Here is an 18552-nt window from a genome sequence, read left to right as displayed (position 1 = left end):
TATGGTGCATACGTTCGTTTAAAGTTTCTTATCCAAATTGTTTACTAGATATTTTCTCTTCCGTTTAGCAACCTGTGTTGTGGTCATTCATGGCGAAATGCTGTCAATTAAGATATATGTCTCCTGGTGAGGCGATATCAACTGGAATGTCTTATTTATGTTCAAAACTTCTGCAAATAGAAATAAAGTACAAAGTATATTAATTGATTTTTGGATTTATGCTTGAATACTGTTTTGAATGATTGTGCAATACACTTTACAGACGTTTTATTATTTGAAACTTTTTTAACATATTAATCTAAAAAAAATGTGTGTATTTATAGACCATTTCAATGATAGATATACAATGACAGCACTGCTCGTGAAATATGGATCTAATTTAAATGCAGCATCAATAAATGGGGAAAGACCTCTGGATATTTTAGTGCAGAATATGATTAACGACATATATGATCTCAAGAGGAAAGAGGTAAAGGAAGAACAATGCAGCTTTCTAACGGTAGACATGTCGCTGTTGAATCTACTAGTTTGCGGAGGTGCAGATTTATGTCCTGCTACAATTGATCCAATCGCACCACCTAAAAACAAAAAACTGTTCTCTCGACCAATACAGCTGTAAGTATAATACTTCATTATTGACTATCTTCATGGGGTTTTAGTCTAACTTTAGAATTATTTTAACAATGCTGCTTGCTAAAACGTTACACTTGACAATACATATATAAATCAATACCGCACATACAATACAAACATTTCGATCCTTTGAATAAACTAATTCTAAAAGGCTATTAAATTACCCCCGTAGTGACATCTTTAATTCTTGTTTTTATCGATTTAAACATTTACTTTGAAAAATTAAAACATAACTAACGATATATTGAAATATATTAACAGTTATGAGAGCGCATAACCTTACATTATGTCAAGACTATTTACTAATATTTTAATATTACTCAAGGTCGTGTGTTCAAAGACTGAATGTATTGTCTAAATACTAAATCCATAAAGATGTGTATTGATTGATATATTAGTCTGGGAGAACATGGTATATTTATAAGTTGTATTTTTTTCTTTATTTATCAGTAGCTGCCAGTAATCTTATATCTATGCATGTGTCTAGTGTTTTTATTTGAGTTGTGTTCATGCCATTTATACATCTTTTGAGTTTAATAAATTGCAACTTATTAATGTCGAACCTATTTCGCACCTGCGTCAGTGGCGGCAACATTAAGGTTCAGTTTGTGATTAACGTTTTTTAAAGATTAATTACTTTGTTAAACTACATGGAATTATATGAAATTTGGACAGAAGTTTCTTTGTGACCCAGAGCGATAGAAAATATTATTTTCATTTGTACGTATTTACTTATCAATGGTGAGGTTACAGTCTTTTAGTCGTCACAAATTTTGTCAAACTATAAGAAAAATAAATGAAAATTTGGACAGAAGCTTCTTTATGACCGAAAAAAAGTATTCAGAGCAAAATGTTCAAAATAGTGAATTGTCATGACCCCGTAGTATTTTACTGATAAATGGACTTTATACAGTTAGAACTCGGTTTAAGGACAAAATTGTCAGTCATCATTAATTTTGTCCTAGAAATTTATAATATTTGAACAAAAGCTTATTTATGTGCAACTAGCAGTTTCCAGCGTTTGTTTTCATGTTTTTTTTTAAACGAAGATACAATCTGGGGTTAAAGTTTATTACACATCAGTTACTTTATCAAACCTTTTTAAAGTTTTATGAACCTTAATAGGAAGTTTTTTGCTGCATAATAGATAATTATAATAGGGTTTTGAGAAGTACATTTAGATATAAGGAAGGCCACACCACCGGACCCGCCCATACCTATTTTTTTCAAAACAGATTTTTTTGATTTTTTTTTTATATTCCCGCATCCGTAAATATAATCATGTCCATTTCCCGCACCGTTTTTTTGTAAATATTATAAAAAGATATAAACATTTGTCTTTAGATCAAAGTATTTTAAACCTGTATATAACGATTTTAAACCTATTAGCACCCCACCACACTGTGCATATCTGTGAAACCAATTAATCCCAAGTTGGAGTGCTCCGTAAAATTGGGAACAATACCACCCCCCCCCCCCCCCTTTTCCGACAAGCGGTCATTTTACTGTTTTAGAAAAGAAAATAGAAATACCAAGGATTTGTAAAGTGCTACTATACAAAACCTTTGATAACTTAGAATTTTTTACTCAAAAAGAGGTTAAATACAACATATTTTAACAACTTTTCTAAAAAAGGGGTCCACTTATTTTGAATAATATTAAACTGTTAAAGTAAATGTGTTAACATGGTTAAAGTCCAGAAATATTACAAAATTCTTTGACCATTTAATACCAGATAGATATATAGTTCTTTGGGAAAATATGAGTCCTTTTGTACTAAAAAGTGATTTTTACAAAAAAATATATTATAAAGTTACATGTATAATGACCCCTAATTAACAGGGATATTTATAACATTAAGGGGTTGTTTCCAACCTGATTATGACTTGGATTAAGAATTGTCTCATTGTTAGTCACACATACAAAGACCAGATTTAATTATTCAATTATTTGTTGGTAAACAGGGAAAAATAAAGGCAACAGTTGTATACCGCTGTTCAAACTCATAAATCAATGGATAAAAAACAAAATCGGGGTAACAAACTAAAACTGAGGGAAACGCATAGATATAAGAGGAGAACAACGACACAACACTACAATGTAACACACACAGAAACGGACCAAGCATCAGACAAAATCCCACGAGAATAACAAATATAACATCAAAATCAAATACATGAATTAGGGATAGACAAGTACCGTGACACGTCTTATCGCAATGTCAATTTACACTCAAAAATAAGAGAAAACAAACGACGCAACGTTAAATTGTAAGACACACAGAAAAGAACTATAATATAACAATGGCCATATTCCTGACTAGGTACAGGACATTTTTAAAGGAAAAAATGGTGGGATGAACCTGGTTTTGTGGCATGCCAAACCTCGCACTTTAATGGCAATGTTAACTATAACATTGACATGACAACATAATATTACAGGACTACAATACAAATAAATAGGAAAACGTATTATACAAAGAAACACATGATTAATGAATAACAAAAAGCATCATGTTAAAAATTTAATACGCCAAAAACGCGCCTCGTCCACACAAGACTCACCAGTGACGCCAAGATATAAAAGATCGAAAGCGAAAAAAAGTACAAAGTAGTACAGCACTGAAGATCAAAAGTTGAAAAAGGTTGTGTCAAATAGACGTCAACACATTTCACAAAATCCGATGAGAATTACAAATATAACATTAAACATTTAAACTAAATACATGAATTTGGGATAGACAAGTACCGTAACCCGTCTTATAGTAATGTGAATTCACACTCCGCAAAACAGTCACAATCGGGAATAAGTCACGTTTGGTAATTAAAAGATTAGACGACATAATGACCATATGGTAAAAATGTCCTTAGCTAGTTTGGTTAAAGACACATCGTATGGATCCACCAATTCGTGATGGTGTCCATAAAATTTACGGAGTGTCAATTTTAATCTGTCCTCCTCATAACTTTGTTGGAGAAGTTTCTGCGTAAGTAGCACACTCCTGTATATGAAGTCCGTATAGTGTGAACAAGCACGTGAATAACGTATCAATTGTGATACATGTATGTAAACACCATACGAAGGGGCAGATGGTATGTTACTGCTGAGAAATGGGAAATTGATAATTTGGAAGTTGAAATCGTCCCGTTTGTCATAGATTTTCGTGTGAAGTCGTCCATCTACGTCAATATTGAGGAAAAGATCAAGGTATGAAGCAGTCCTTCTAGTATCAGTAGTATCCTTAATTTCAAGTTCACTGGGATATATGAGATGCAAGTATTGGCTGAAGTATGGGTTTTTCAATGATAGAACATCATCAATATATCGGAAAGTAAAATTAAAGAATTTCGCAAGGTGCTTTTTCTTTTTGTCTTTTAGAAGGTTTTGAATGAATTCCGCTTCATACGAGTACAAAAACAAATCAGCCAGCAGGGGTGCACAAGTAGTACCCATTGGAATGCCGATTGTCTGTTGAAATATAAATCCTCCAAACTCAACATATATATTGACGATCAAAAAGTCCAGCATTTTGATAATATCATCTTCAGTATATTTTCTGGAAGATTCAGTGTAATTCTTCACAAAATATGAATTATTGTAACCCAAAACAAGAAATTTGTATTTTATAGAAAAAGCTCTGTTTTATGAGATGGTGAAGTCGATCTTTCAACTGAGCATGGGGAATAGTAGTATATAGCGTAGAAAAATCAAAAGTTTTTATGTTGCTGCAAAATTGCAAAGATTGTGATCGATGGTTAAGCAGTAGATCTTTGGAATTTTTGAGAATCCACATCTGGTTAACACCACTGGTAGAATATATCTCCTCACAATATTTTTGAAGCTCATCTTTAACTGTAGAAAGAATAGTAGTCAGTACTTTAGAAAGATGTTTAGTCGAACATTTTGAAGAACCAGCTATGTATCGTTCTTTAAATGGAGTTTTGTGTAATTTAGGTATCCAGTATAATGAGGGCAAGTTTTCTTCGTTTTCTTTGATGTTGATACCAAAAGAAAGAAGGACAGATTGATGATTTTGTAAAATTTCGTCCTTGATAAATGATGTTAAAGAATATGTAGGATTACCAGTAGTTTTATCAATTCCAAGCTCTGTAGTGAGATATTTTGCAAATAATGTTTTTTACATATGAAGCCAATATTATTGGAGGCTTTATCTGCTGGAACAACGACATATTTGTCATGCAAAAAGGATAAAGCATCCACAACCTCCGGATTCTTGAAAGGGTTAGAAACTCTAGTACTCATATTACATCGTAGTTTATGTTTGCGCCTCTGAATGCGTTATAAATTAAAGAAATGTCAAAGTACAAGTGATAAATCAAGTTTTAATATTGTCAAATCCTACTATTTTATGTTTACAAAAAAAATTATAATCGCTCGCCTTTACTTTTCAAGCTTCGTCTCAAAAATTAGCAAATTAAATATTTTTTTTATTGAAATTTTCAAATCGCTCGCTCACCTCAATTTTTGGAGTCAAAAAATCCGTAGAACAAGAAATTAAATTGGTGTGACCTAATAAGATAAAATAAACGATATATGTTCGAAGATCCATTACGAACTTTAAATGCGTCTTTTCAATTATAAGCATATATACTTATCATATTGTGGCTAATTACCTTTCAGACAAAATACAAATCGGTCAGTCTTATTCATGTTTATAAGTAATGGACTCTTCAAAACTGCCAAATATTTACTACAAAGTGGATGGGATGTTAAACAAGAAGAATGGTTTCATGACTTTGATGTCTCAAAGTTAGGAAATATAAGAATCTACAAAAAGAATGAATTCGAAGCAAGAAAAGCAGAATTTCAATCATACCTGGAAAACATTGATATAGGTCCAAAATCCTTAACAAATATATGCAGAAAATCAATTCGATCTCAACTCTTAATGGTGTCAAATGGTTCTGAGATTGAAACAAAGATTTCAGCACTTCCGCTTCCACCAAAAATCCAATGTTTCTTATCTTTGAAGGAATTTATGAACGACATCGAAAATATTGAGATAAAATAGTAAGTTTTTTTCGTATATTTTAAAATAGAATTACAACAAAATCGTACTGCATATATCCAATCGCTGTTTGTCTATCCGAAAAAGATCAGAAAGAAAGTAATTATTTTCGTATAAATCTTTCCAGAGTTACGTTATTGCAAAATCAGTTTTGTTTCGAGATCTCCCTATCGCTTTTGAATAATACACCATTCTAGCCTCACGAAGTGTGTCACATGTTGGAGTAAACTCTGCTTATCCTTCTTGAGTACCTGCAATTGCCCCGGAGTTTGGGTAGTGTTTCCCAGTGTTTATTAATGTAATGTTATGTATACTTTTGCCTGTCTTTTTGTCGATTTTCTATTTTTCTAACTTCTGTGGTCCGTTTGACATTGACTCTTAATATCCAGTTGATATATTTCGCATTTCGTTTAAAGTTTTGCATCTTTAACCAAGCATTGAAATATCGATCCTGTTTGTTTTTCAATTCTGATAAAATAACAATTCAGAGGTATGCAAATTGGTTATCTTTATTTGGTTAAAATGTATTTTTAGGATAAAACCTTAGACTTAACGTAGATAGGATGTCTTCCTCCATCTTGGATTTGGAAATACCAGAAAACAAGGTCTAGATCTTTAATAAAATGTGGAAAGTTTGAGAGTGTAGTTAATTCATGTGTAAGAGATTTCTTTTCAATATAGAAAATGACATGTGTTATTATATTCATGGTTGTATTTTACAAAAAACAGAAACTTTTTGTCTGATATTTTTTTCCCTAACTTTGCCTCATAAGGGGATGCAACTCAAATACAAGGGCATATAATTCCGATAAAGGTACTTTTACAATAGAATGTGTAAGGAATTTACCTATTTCATTATGTAGCAAGAAAACGGTCCGGTGACCCCATTTTTTTCTTTTTCTTAACTGAAAGCATACTATTAAAGCTATCTTCTCATATGTAATCTCAAAATTATATGGTGTAGTTTACGCTTTATTGCAGAAAATTGGATTTTCCATGCATAATCGACAAAGATGAATCTGCTTCATATTTAGACCTTTTTCTCGAAATGTATGTTAAATACCAAAATTTATGACAAGCGCGATGATTTTAATTTTCCTATAGTCAACTTTCCATTTCTGTGTAGCAACTTCCCAGCGGCACCAGAAAGAGAAATATATGTGTCTCATTTGATACTTTACTCTAGAGCTAGCTCAAAGTACGTTGATTTTGTTGAACGAGGAATACTGCTTTCTCAAAAGTTGCTGAGACAGGGCTATGAATCAATCAAATTTAGGTCATCACTCAAGAAATTTTACGGTCGCATTCATAAGCTTATTGGTCATTATGACAAAAGTGTGTCAGAAATCATATCTGATATTCGTCCTCAGTCATAATAACCTTCCATCATTACCGAATTGAACAAAGAAATAACACGACGGGTGCCGTATACGGTGCAAGAAATGCTTACCCTTCCGGAGCACCTGATTTCACTCCCGGTTTTAGTGGAGTTCGTGTTGTTTCTTAAATATTATTTATAACTGTTGATGTAAATGTCCTTTAATTCTATGAGTCTTTGTTTACTCCTTGGTTTTGATTGTTAGTGTCTTTACAAAATCTGTCAGTTTTGAACACCGTGTAACGTGAAAATAAGCCCTGTGACCTATTCTTTTTATTATCATTTTTTAAAAAGCATGATATAAACTACATTTTGGCAAATTATTAAAAAATGCTATGGAATATATAGTCCATTCGATTTGTGCAGATGTTTGGCAAAATTGCTCAGATTGTGGTAAAAGCATGAAATTGTGCAAAGTAATAGTATATGTCATGGACAACATTTTCAGCTATGAACCCACTCTGAAAGACAAAAATGGCAGGAGATGCGACCATTTAAAGATGGAGGACATTTGACTTCCATAAAGTCATTACAAAAATCATGAAAATGATATAAGGGAAGATATTGACATGATACCTGGTGAATAGAATGACAGTTCTCATACCAATTATCTTGTTGAACAAAGTTTTAAAAATGTTAGCCATATTGAATGGCGGCCATCCTGAATAATCTTGAAATTTTTAAGACAAAATAGGTAGAGCTCCAAAGTCATAATTCCTCAAACAAATATACATTACATGTATATGTATATTGTCAAAATTATTGTTATGTATGTGAATGACATTTCTAAACACGACAAAAAACGAGGTCCGGCGGGTTTTCCTCCAGTTTCTTAGCGAGTATAAATAAAGTTTTTATATTTTCCGACAATGTACATACAATGTATATTGTTTTATTCTGAAATTTACACCTCGTACTTGAAGTTTTAGTTATTAGAATCTGAATCATTGTCATTTACAATAGGGTGATTACAGGATAAATAATTTTGTTGATATTGTTTATTTGATACAAATTTAAAAAACCTTGATTGCAGATATAATGAGTATCATATCATAAAAGTAATGTCATAAGTAAATCATTTGCTCAAATATTCTCAATTGACGGTAAAGATATCATACAATTATTGAGTTGTACTGCCTATATGGTAATGACCAGTGTTCACTTTGACATTCACATTTTATTAGTTAAGCGCTTGCTGCAGAAGGATTCGTATGTCACTGGTATTAAAGAGATAATAGTAACTGCAATTACGATTATCCCAATATGGCGACGGTAGATATAGGTAAAATCTTTACACTCATTTGTCTTAAATGTAGCATGCTTTTGTCAATAGTTACTCAGCTGCAAGGTTTATCTATACCATTACATCATATTTGAATCGTAACGGTGCACTGGAATCGTCTGAGCGCTTTGAAAATTGCCGTTGAAAAATTCGGTATGATAATCGTAACTCTATGGTATTTTTCTTCTTTGATAATCGTAATTTTCTTTATCGGATAATAGTAACTGAAACATAATAAATGTGTCTTTCAGCATTTCAATGGTATTTTGTGTGTTAAAAATGCAAATGTCAAGTTTAACGATGACATAAACGCATATAAAAATAAATGAAGAAACTTACAGGTTAATATCTAGGACAAATTTACCTATATATATATATATATATATACAGTCATGGGACTAAAGTGAGTTCCCAGTAAAAAAAAGTCCTATCATTTCAACTTGTATATCTATTTATAACTGACAACAATATGCATAACCTTTTAGTTTAAACATATTTTACTTGCAAAAGTAGCAAAAGGGATTGGACACAAGTTATAACAACATCAGAGACGTCCTCTCCCAATATAAATATAAACACAAAGTACATTAGATAATGGCGAAAAAAACACAACATAGTAGTAATGCATGTATTACATACTTCAAACAAAAATTAGAAATAAAAAGAAAAAAGAAAAAAAAAAACAATATAATAAGGAATAATAATGAAACAACTAGACTGAAGTGAAAGGTTGTAAAGTAGAAATTTAGAATGTTAATTGACTGCTTTAAATCTTTGTGTTATTCTGATATAAGATTGTACGGACTCAAAATGTCTTTGTTTTGCTGAAAAGAAAGGTCACCGTCACCAGCTAAAAGAAGCTCAATGGATATAGCATAACTTTCTAATTTTGAAAACAGTATTTCTCTGGCTTCGTTGTGAAGAGCGCACTGTAAAAAATAGTGTATACTATCCTCAACAGGGTGGCCACAGCTGCATGCGGGACTGGGTTTAATATTAACACGATGTAAATCTGAATTTAAAGAACTGCACATATTTCTCAAACGTGTATGAATGATATTAATTTTCTATCCCCACAACTAAAATAGGAAGGTGGCTGTATCAATTTGGACTTCATCTTTCGTTTAAAAATATTTATGTTTAGGACGTACGTATGTCGGGGGGAAGGCTATTCCATTCAAAAGTAGTGGATGGGAAAAAGGATTTTCTAGTTATGTCTAGTCTATAACCGGGTACTACATAATTATTACTGTTTCGCAAATCGTAGTTAGATACTTGACCAACAAGCGGGGGCATTAAATCACTGAGATAATCAGGGGCAGTCTCATTATGTATAGAATAAAACATATTGAGCATTCTGGATTTTCTTCTGTTCACAAGCAATTGCCAGCCAGTTTCAAAATATATAGCTTCCCGACTAGCAAACACGGGCAACCCAGTTACTAACCTCCCTGCTTCTAACTGAACATGTTCTAAATTGTCGGCTTCTTGTTGAGTACAACCATCCCATAACTCACATGCATATTCCATAACGGGTCTTATAAAAGTTAAATATATACGAGCAAGATAATTTCTATTCAATACATATTTCAATTTTTTAAGAACATTTAATCTCGTGCTTGCACACTTTAAAATATTTTCTATATGTGTATGGAATTTATCATTGGAATCAAAAGTAATCCCTAAGTGTTTATGACAGGAGACCAATTCTACTAATTGGTTTTGAAATTCTATTTCAATATCATCTGGGGAAGTATGGCAGGAGAATAGCATAGCCTTTGTCTTATTAGGGTTAAAGTTAATAAGCCAATCTTTAGACCATACTGAAATTTGTTCTAAATCGCTGTTTAAGACATCTTCTATAGTGTAAGGGTTATTGCTGGAATAAGAAAGAGATGTATCATCAGCAAACAATCGAGTTAGACTTGTCAAATTATCAGCTATGTCATTTACATAAATAAGAAATAGTAGGGGACCTAATACAGAGCCTTGCGGAACTCCTGCATTAGTATTATCAAAAGGCGAATAGGCATTTGAAACGAAAACGCTTTGTTTTCTATTTGAAATATAACTTTCAAACCATTTATACAGATTTCCATCAATACCATACGCTTTTAGTTTTATTAAGAGGCCAATATGCCATACCCTATCAACAGCTTTCGAGGTATCACATAATATAAGAGATGTTATACAGCGATCATCAAGTGACATGCATATCTTATAATAAATTTCTATTTATAGCTGGTGAACCTTTTGATATATACATGTACCTGTTAAAGATACGGAAAATGAAGCAGCTGTCGAGACAGCTATTGTGGTAAGTAGATATTTTGATTTTTTCAAAGTTTCAATGTTGTGTGCGCGTTTAAGTCCGTTTTTGTTTGTTTTTTTAGGGGGGAGGGGGAGGGGGGATTAGCTATATCCCATATCCCAAAAGTGCAATCCTTTCAATTCATTGCTCAAAATGAAAGTCACGTATACCACATTTTCATATGTCATATATATGTTTTGCCTCCAATATCACGTTTATATTAAAATTCTGCGCGAAATGAACAAAAGTTTCCGTCAATAACTTTATAACTGCATTATCGGATTTAACAGTTGATACCTTTATCGGTAGATATGAGTGTTCATATTTCCCTTTTCCTTATAATTCAATAAATATAGCCGTCCATTTTTTCCCCTTTGATTCCCTTTTTTCTATTTTATACTGATATAATATATGATTTTAAAAATTTACTTCAAATGTTTTGATCAAATACCCATGTATTTTAGGACGTTTCTTTAAACAGTGTGTATGTTTAAGGATCTAAAATAGTTACAGTTTATTGTTACTATTGTTTATTGTTACTTTTGTTTATAGTTACTTTTGTTTTTTGTTTTTTTTAGCCTTACCTATAGTCTTAATACGAAGCACTTGACGGACTGAAAAAAACACACACAAATATGTATATTGATAAATTACATCAGAAGGCATAACATGTACATCATCACAGTCGGAACTTGTTTAATTACAAAGATTTTTATAGATTTTACAACAAATATTTTGTGCTTCAGAAAAATACATGACAATTAGGTTAGGCTAATTTTTGTTTTCATTTAATAGAAAATAACTTATTGTATGGCAAGTATGCAAATACAAAAATGTTCCTTGTTTAGTACCTTCAATATTTGTCTCTACAATATCTTCCATGCATATGTATGCATCATACTTTTCATATACCGAGTATTTATGAATTTTTGAATTAGTTTGTTTCTAGTATTGCGGAATATGCGTTATTTTATTCTCCACTTTGCAGTCATTCTTTGAATAAGTACTCCTTGTAAGACAATTTAAAGCCACATCAACTTCAATTCTTCATTTTCGGGCTTTTGGCCAAACTATAAGAGAACACAAATCCATGTTTGTCAAAGAACTCCACGTTACTTAATTTCATAATACACAAAAAATCCCAACCTTTCTCTATTCTTATATAGCATTAACTTTTTAAGGATGTCATATTGTTATAATTCAAAATTAAATTTGTGTTGTTTATAGTTATTTTCTGAGATATCGAAATTTCAGTGACAGTCATGAAGTAGCTAAAATGCCAAAAAAAATATGGTATGATTAACAACGAGACAACTTTCCACAAGAGACCAGACAGCTATAAAAGGCTCCGAAATGTCAATGTAAAACACTTTAGACGAGAAAACTAACGGCATTATTTATTAAAAAAACTAAATTTTATGATATACTAGTATGTAGATATAGGAAGATGTGGTGTGAGTGCCAATGAGACATGCAACTCTCTATCCAAATAACAATTTATAAAAAGGTAAACCATTATAGGTCAATGTACGGCCTTCAACACGGAGCCTTGGCTCACACCGAACAACAAGCTATAAAGGGCCCCAAAATTACTAGTGTAAAAAAACAATAACATAACATCACAACATAGAAAAACACACGTTAAAATATCAATTGGCAGACTTAACTCAATCAAAAAACATAAATTAATACACATATGTAGCTGTTTTCCTAAGAACTGTTAATAATATATGCATAAAAAGAAATGTCATAAGATGTTGGAACGTTTCGTAAATAATTCATCGACATAACTTCATTATATGCTATTAGATATATGTTTTAAGTGTCAATATCAATAAAACACTTTCCAGTTACGATTATCTTTCCATTTTTAAATACCATAATTACGATTATCTTTTTTTCCGAGTTACGATTATCATCCCGAATTTTTCGACGGCAATTTTCAAAGCGCTTAGACTAATCCAGTGCACCTTTACGATTCAAATATGATGTACTGGTATAGATAAACCTTGCAGCTGAGTAACTATTGACAAAAGCATGCTACATTTAAGAAAAATGAGTGTAAAGATTTTACCTATATCTACCGTCGCCATATTGGGATAATCGTAATTGCAGTTACTATTATCTCTTTAATACCAGTGTATGTAGTCACACGTCACATGGTTCATATTCATCACAAATGACAATGAATATCATGATCAGGGGCCTGTTTATCGAAGCTCTCTTAGGATTAGGACGTGTCCTAAGACCAACTTAGGACACATCTTAGTCCTAAATGGGTTTATCAAACATGTCGCAACTTAGGAAAATCCTAGGAATTGTCCTAACTTTAGGATACCAATTTAGGTGTCTTAAGATGGTCTTAGGATGGTCATAACTTTAGGATCATTCGAGTTTCGTCTTTTGTTCATTTTCACGCGTATTATTTTTAAAGCAGTAGTAAAAATAGTTGAAATTCTCCGTAATGATATGAATAATGCACGAGCTTTGCATTTGAACTGTTAAATAATGAAAATGTGACACTTCGAATTCAACTCACTCAAAAATATGTTATGATTTTTACGTATTATATATCTTGTTTACAGTTAGTTTGTTAATTTTTTATTTTTGTGTCATGTTTTGTTTCATACAGTTTAAATGTACAATTATTTTACAAAAAATATTTATTACCTTTAATTTAAAACTACATATTAGTTATTAGATTCTAATTAACCATATTTGAAATAAAATTATTGATAAAATATGATACCATAATCATTATTTTTTCATATTCGGTTTGATTTTTCTTTTCCGTTAATACTTCAGTTAGGACGTCCTAGCTAAGATAATTCTAAGATAGCTTCGATGTGCATGCTGAGACGTGTCGTAAGTCGGTCCTAACTTTTTCCTAACTTCTGTCCTAAGAAATTCTTAGGACCGATCTTAGGACAGTTTCGATAAACACGCCCCTGAGGACTTCTGATGTTGATTTTATAGTGGCCATCTTGAATGATTGCCATTTTAAAACATGAATTAGTTCCAATATATCATTATTCGCTTTTTAATTTTAATTCATTGTTTCCATTTATACTTTTTTGCTCATTTATTTTTTATATTAACCGAGTGATCAGATAAAACATGCACATGTCTACGCTATAATATATCGGTATCATAATTTCATTTACTTACACGTTTGCCTAAGTTACTTTTTACAACAATAAATACGTATATATGATATATGGTTATGTACAAGAAGTGAAAATAATTATCACGATGGATAAATAAGTCGTACTTCGTACTATATAATGTACAATAAATAGTGCATAGGCAAAACACCCCATCCCACTAAAAATCAAATAGTCAACAAAGGTTAACTAAATTCAATCGTGCTTTTATCAAAAATAGCTTGAAAATTTATAAAAAATGGTATTTATGGATAGCTAACAGATTATTCTTTCCGACTAATGCCATATTAGTATTATACAACAATTATGTAATAAATTATAATTTTAACTGTGTCTAAAAATAAATACAAGAAAATTCCACTTTCAGATGAAATTAGCTTCTTCATGAATACCTTGAGAGGGTTGATTTTATAATATGTTGGTATTATAGCCATTATCTACAAAAGGGCGTCTCAGGTTTTTGATAGAATGTATAGATAAAATTTTACAACTTATCAAACAATCTCTACTTTAATGTGGTAAGGATGTATACATTAATTACAGATTGATGAGAGAATGGAATACGATAGCTATAATTTGAGACAACCTTTTGTAGCTCCTGCTGTGTTGATTAAGATAACGTTAACATTTCTTGTGAAGTTATAGGGATGCCAGAGCTAAATTCATTGAAGTGAATTGACCAAGATTTTGCCATATAATTGCATAATAATTGATTACATAATGATTGCATAACAAAATATTGCATTCATTTAAAAGATTAATCTTTTATCTATCTTTATATACCTCTTTTATCAATTTATATGTAGTCATAAGAAAGTAACAGCATATTAAAGGTTGAAGTTTGGAAGTGAACAAATCTTTGTATTGTGCTACCTTAACAGGTAAATATTAAAGTTAATTCATTATAGTCTTAAAATTATTCTATTCAATATATCTCAATATATGTAAGACATGTTAGTTACTCAAATATTCATAATCAAATGGAAGATTTTATTATCTGTTGTAATAAACACTTAATAAAGTCAAAACCCGATTCAAACTGAAAATGGTAGAGAGATTCTTTACACTAGGAATATTATAATCAATTAACTTGTATTCTAATAGGTATTCTGTATACTGTATAATTTAAAATAAAGATTAAATGGAAATGTAATGTTTTTTTCAGGATGGATTACATGTACGTTTATGATAGAGACGATGACTCCTTTGATTCAGGTCTAGATTGGTAACAAAATATACCACCAATGACTGTAATGCGAATACCTTACTATTTTGTGAAACTCATCTTCCTGTTTTACTGTTGTATTGTGAACTAGGACGTTAAAAATCGGTACAAAGTGTCGTTTGTCTTTGTGTTAGTTTGTCTTTGGGTTATGGATCAATCTGATTAGATATCATTTCTTACAGTTTATTTATAGTTTATATTATGTTGTGCTGTTATAACACTAACCCAGGTTATGGTGAGAGTTTAACGGTCACAGACATTTCAACTGCACCACATGCTACATTTGCTTGTTTTCAATAAAGAATTAGTTTCCAACATTTGTGATTTGGAAAGAACTTGACAATATAATACTGTGATATCACCATTAAAACAGAGCATGTATCCAATTAAGTTCTCAAGTCGTCCCCTCGCCCCCTAAGTGGTGTGAGCTTTTGTGTCTTGTTCATCGCTTTCTGTCGCCTAAGACTATTGGTCAAGTCGCTATTAGAATGATCACCATGGTTCAACACTTTCTTTGTAGGATTCAATTGTAGGATTCAACGCTTTTTATTAAGTTGAATGCTGCTATATTTGTAAGTTAATTGTCCTTATCAGATATAGAGCCTCGTGCCATGAAACAAGGAATTTCTCCCATGTCTACTTCCACTCAGAATATTGGCTTTTAATAAGTTTTTATGTTAAATTTACATTTTAAAGTGCATGCACATTTCCTTCATCGTTTTGCTATTATCATGATGTTCTCTCCCTGTTCGTCACCAGTTGCTATTATGGAGGCCAGGGGTTGTGTTCTCGAAAGTATCCTAAGATTCGTCCTAAGTAATAGATAAGACCAATTTTAGGATGGACTTGGGATCAATTTAGGACACTCTTAAGTTGTGTCTCGAAGCTATCTCAGACGTATCTTATGTTAGGACGTCGTAAACATATCCTAAGACGAAATTTTAAATCGTCAAATTAATTTTTTGATAAAACATTTATTAATGACTAAACCAATTAATAAAATTGTTTACGAATTTCATAATTACAATCACAGAATTAAATCCATGATTTTAAATGTAATACTAAAATTATATCAAAAAGGGTTGTAATTTAAACTGGAAAACAATTTGTTATGAAATGAGAATTCAATTTGGTAGTGTTATCGAAAAAACGAAGTTCAAAGTTTAAATCATGCATTATTTTTTTTATATACGAGTCAAAACCGATGGTGCGTTTCATTTCATGTTAATCTTCAGGTAAAAAAATGAACAAAAAGCGAAATCCAAACTTTATTATGTGTGGATGAAGATAGGATGCTCCTAAGACACCTAATTAGGTGTCCTAAAGTTAGGACGAAAACTGCGATATATCATAAATTAAGAGAGCTTCAAGAACACGACTTAGGACAAATGCATGTCATAAGATGGACTTAGGACACGTCCTAGTCCTAAGATAGCTTCGAAAACACCACCCCTGGATGGTTAAGAGACACGATATTTTCATTTCAAATGAACTTCTGAAATAAACAGAAACTCCCATAGACGTTTATCGGGACTAATCATAGAGTCATAACGGAACGTACTAGACATACGAAATCCTAAACACGAGTGATAATGAAAACAGCCATCTGTTGAGCCGACAAGTTTGTCTTGTCTTTCAATGCAGTATATTTTTTTTAAATTTTGTCTACTCGTATTTTTATGTTTTTTTTATCAGTATCGTTGCACAAATCTTTAGACTTGTGCATTTACTACACTTTTTAACTATTTAATTTTAAAATAAATGGTATCAAATAGAAACTCTCTTACTTTAAACGCACTGGGTTCAGTGTGATGTGTCTAAGAATTTCTTATACTTATGAATAGAAAAACATTTTTCAAACATTTAGGGAGAAAAGAATTAACTGTTGCTGTTGCTCGTTAAATTTGTTTTTCTAAAGAATGTCAATATGGAATAATACATAAACTGTCATGTATTTACCTCAAACCCGATTTAAATATGATAAAAGAGAGACTAACTGGTAAAACAACCATGCAGACAGAAAGAAAATATTTACCAAATATCCCCACACGTAAACATCATACTTTGTCACGATGTCTTTTCTCTGCTTGTGCAACTTAAATTTGCAGTTTTCAATTTCAATTCAGTTTGCAGTTCTTTACATAATTTTTCAAAATAAAAATCTCCTTTTTCAGTTAACCTCTTTGAATCTAAAGCACCCCAAATGTCACTGCCATATGTTAAAATTGGTTTTACTGTGTGGTCAAATATATGAAGTAAAGTTTTAATTTTGGGTTTATGACCTTTAAATATTTTATAAATTTTAAAAAGAGCTTTTAATCCTCTTTTATATAGATCATGTTTAGCCTCTGTAAAGCTTCCAGAGGTACTGAAGTTTATCCCTAAGTATGTATACTGTCTAGTTTTGTCAATAGGACAATTATTTAATTTAAAAGATGCATGATTTATTTTTCCTGTACAATTGAAAACCAAACTTTTTGTTTTCTTAAGGTTAATTTCTAATCCCCATTTATTACAGTACAAGCATAACTTATCTAAACTACTTTGTAAGCCTTCTGCAGTTTCAGACAGCAAAACTACATCATCAGCATATAATAAGCAGTTCAACTGAATTGAGTCAAGTTGAACTGGGTCACAAGTTTTATCAAATATTTCAGGGAGGTCATTAATGAATAATTTAAAAAGATTAGGGCTGAGATTATCCCCTTGGCGATCCCCTATATTAGATGAGAAGGAGTCTGTCATGTGAGATTTGCTAATTCTCACATTCAACTCAGTCTTTTTATACATGCTTTTAATAACATTATAATATAAATCACTGATGCCATATTGTCTTAGTTTATAGAAGAGACCCATATGCCAAACTGTATCAAATGCCTTTTTGAAATCAACAAAACAAGAAAAGAGAAGCTTAGGGCCCATTTGAGTATATTTTTCTATTAATGTTTTGAGAACAAACATATGGTCATTTGTTCTTTTTTTCTTGCAAAAACCAATCTGTTCTTTACATATTATATTTCTCTTTGATAAAAAATTCTCTAGCCTTATGTTTAATATTTTTGCAAATAGTTTTCCTAGTGCACTTCCAATGGTTATGCCCCTGTAATTTGAGGGGTCATCAGTAGATCCACTTTTTAATATTGGGACTATAAATTCTTTTGCCCACATAGTAGGGAAGGAGCCAGTTAAAAGAATATGATTGAATAATTTTTTTAACTTGTTAATAGAAATGACTGGCTACATTTTAGCATTTCATTTAGGATCCTGTCAAAGCCACTTGACTTCTTATTTTTTTATGCTGAGTTCACACGTAATTCGAATTCGATTCGCATTATCTAATTCGAATTAGTTTAATTCGCATTCGAAACGATTTACGTCCTAACGTCAATTCTAATTCGAATTAAAATGCGTGTCGAATTTGCTTTACTGTCCAAACGACGTTAACTTTTAATTCGTATTCACAAAAGCGTATTTCTAATGCGAATTGGGTAATTCGAAATAGCCAATACGAATCAATTCGAATATAAAAA

The 18552-nt window shown here is 31.4% G+C and overlaps 1 protein-coding gene across 2 annotated transcripts in view; it reads left to right on the top strand.

Annotated features, from left to right (window-relative positions):
- The window catches only part of LOC139529988 (poly [ADP-ribose] polymerase tankyrase-1-like), a 28010-nt gene extending 12925 nt beyond the window's left edge, over positions 1 to 15085 (top strand). Inside the window, exons 6-9 of one of the 2 annotated variants that reach the window (XM_071325995.1) lie at positions 324 to 615; positions 5275 to 5664; positions 14604 to 14678; positions 14963 to 15085. In XM_071325995.1, coding sequence (XP_071182096.1) covers positions 324 to 615; positions 5275 to 5664; positions 14604 to 14628 — 707 coding nt within the window. In that variant the 3' untranslated portion in view covers positions 14629 to 14678; positions 14963 to 15085. The remainder of the gene's footprint in view (positions 1 to 323; positions 616 to 5274; positions 5665 to 14603; positions 14679 to 14962) is intronic. The other variant, XM_071325994.1, reaches the window with a different exon arrangement.
- Positions 15086 to 18552: the final 3467 nt, after the last annotated feature.

Source organism: Mytilus edulis, chromosome 7 (genome assembly GCF_963676685.1).
Source record: "Mytilus edulis chromosome 7, xbMytEdul2.2, whole genome shotgun sequence".
Classification (NCBI taxonomy): domain Eukaryota; kingdom Metazoa; phylum Mollusca; class Bivalvia; order Mytilida; family Mytilidae; genus Mytilus; species Mytilus edulis.
The sequence above is the reverse complement of the archived record's forward strand: the minus strand, read 5'-3'. Positions and strand labels throughout refer to the sequence as shown.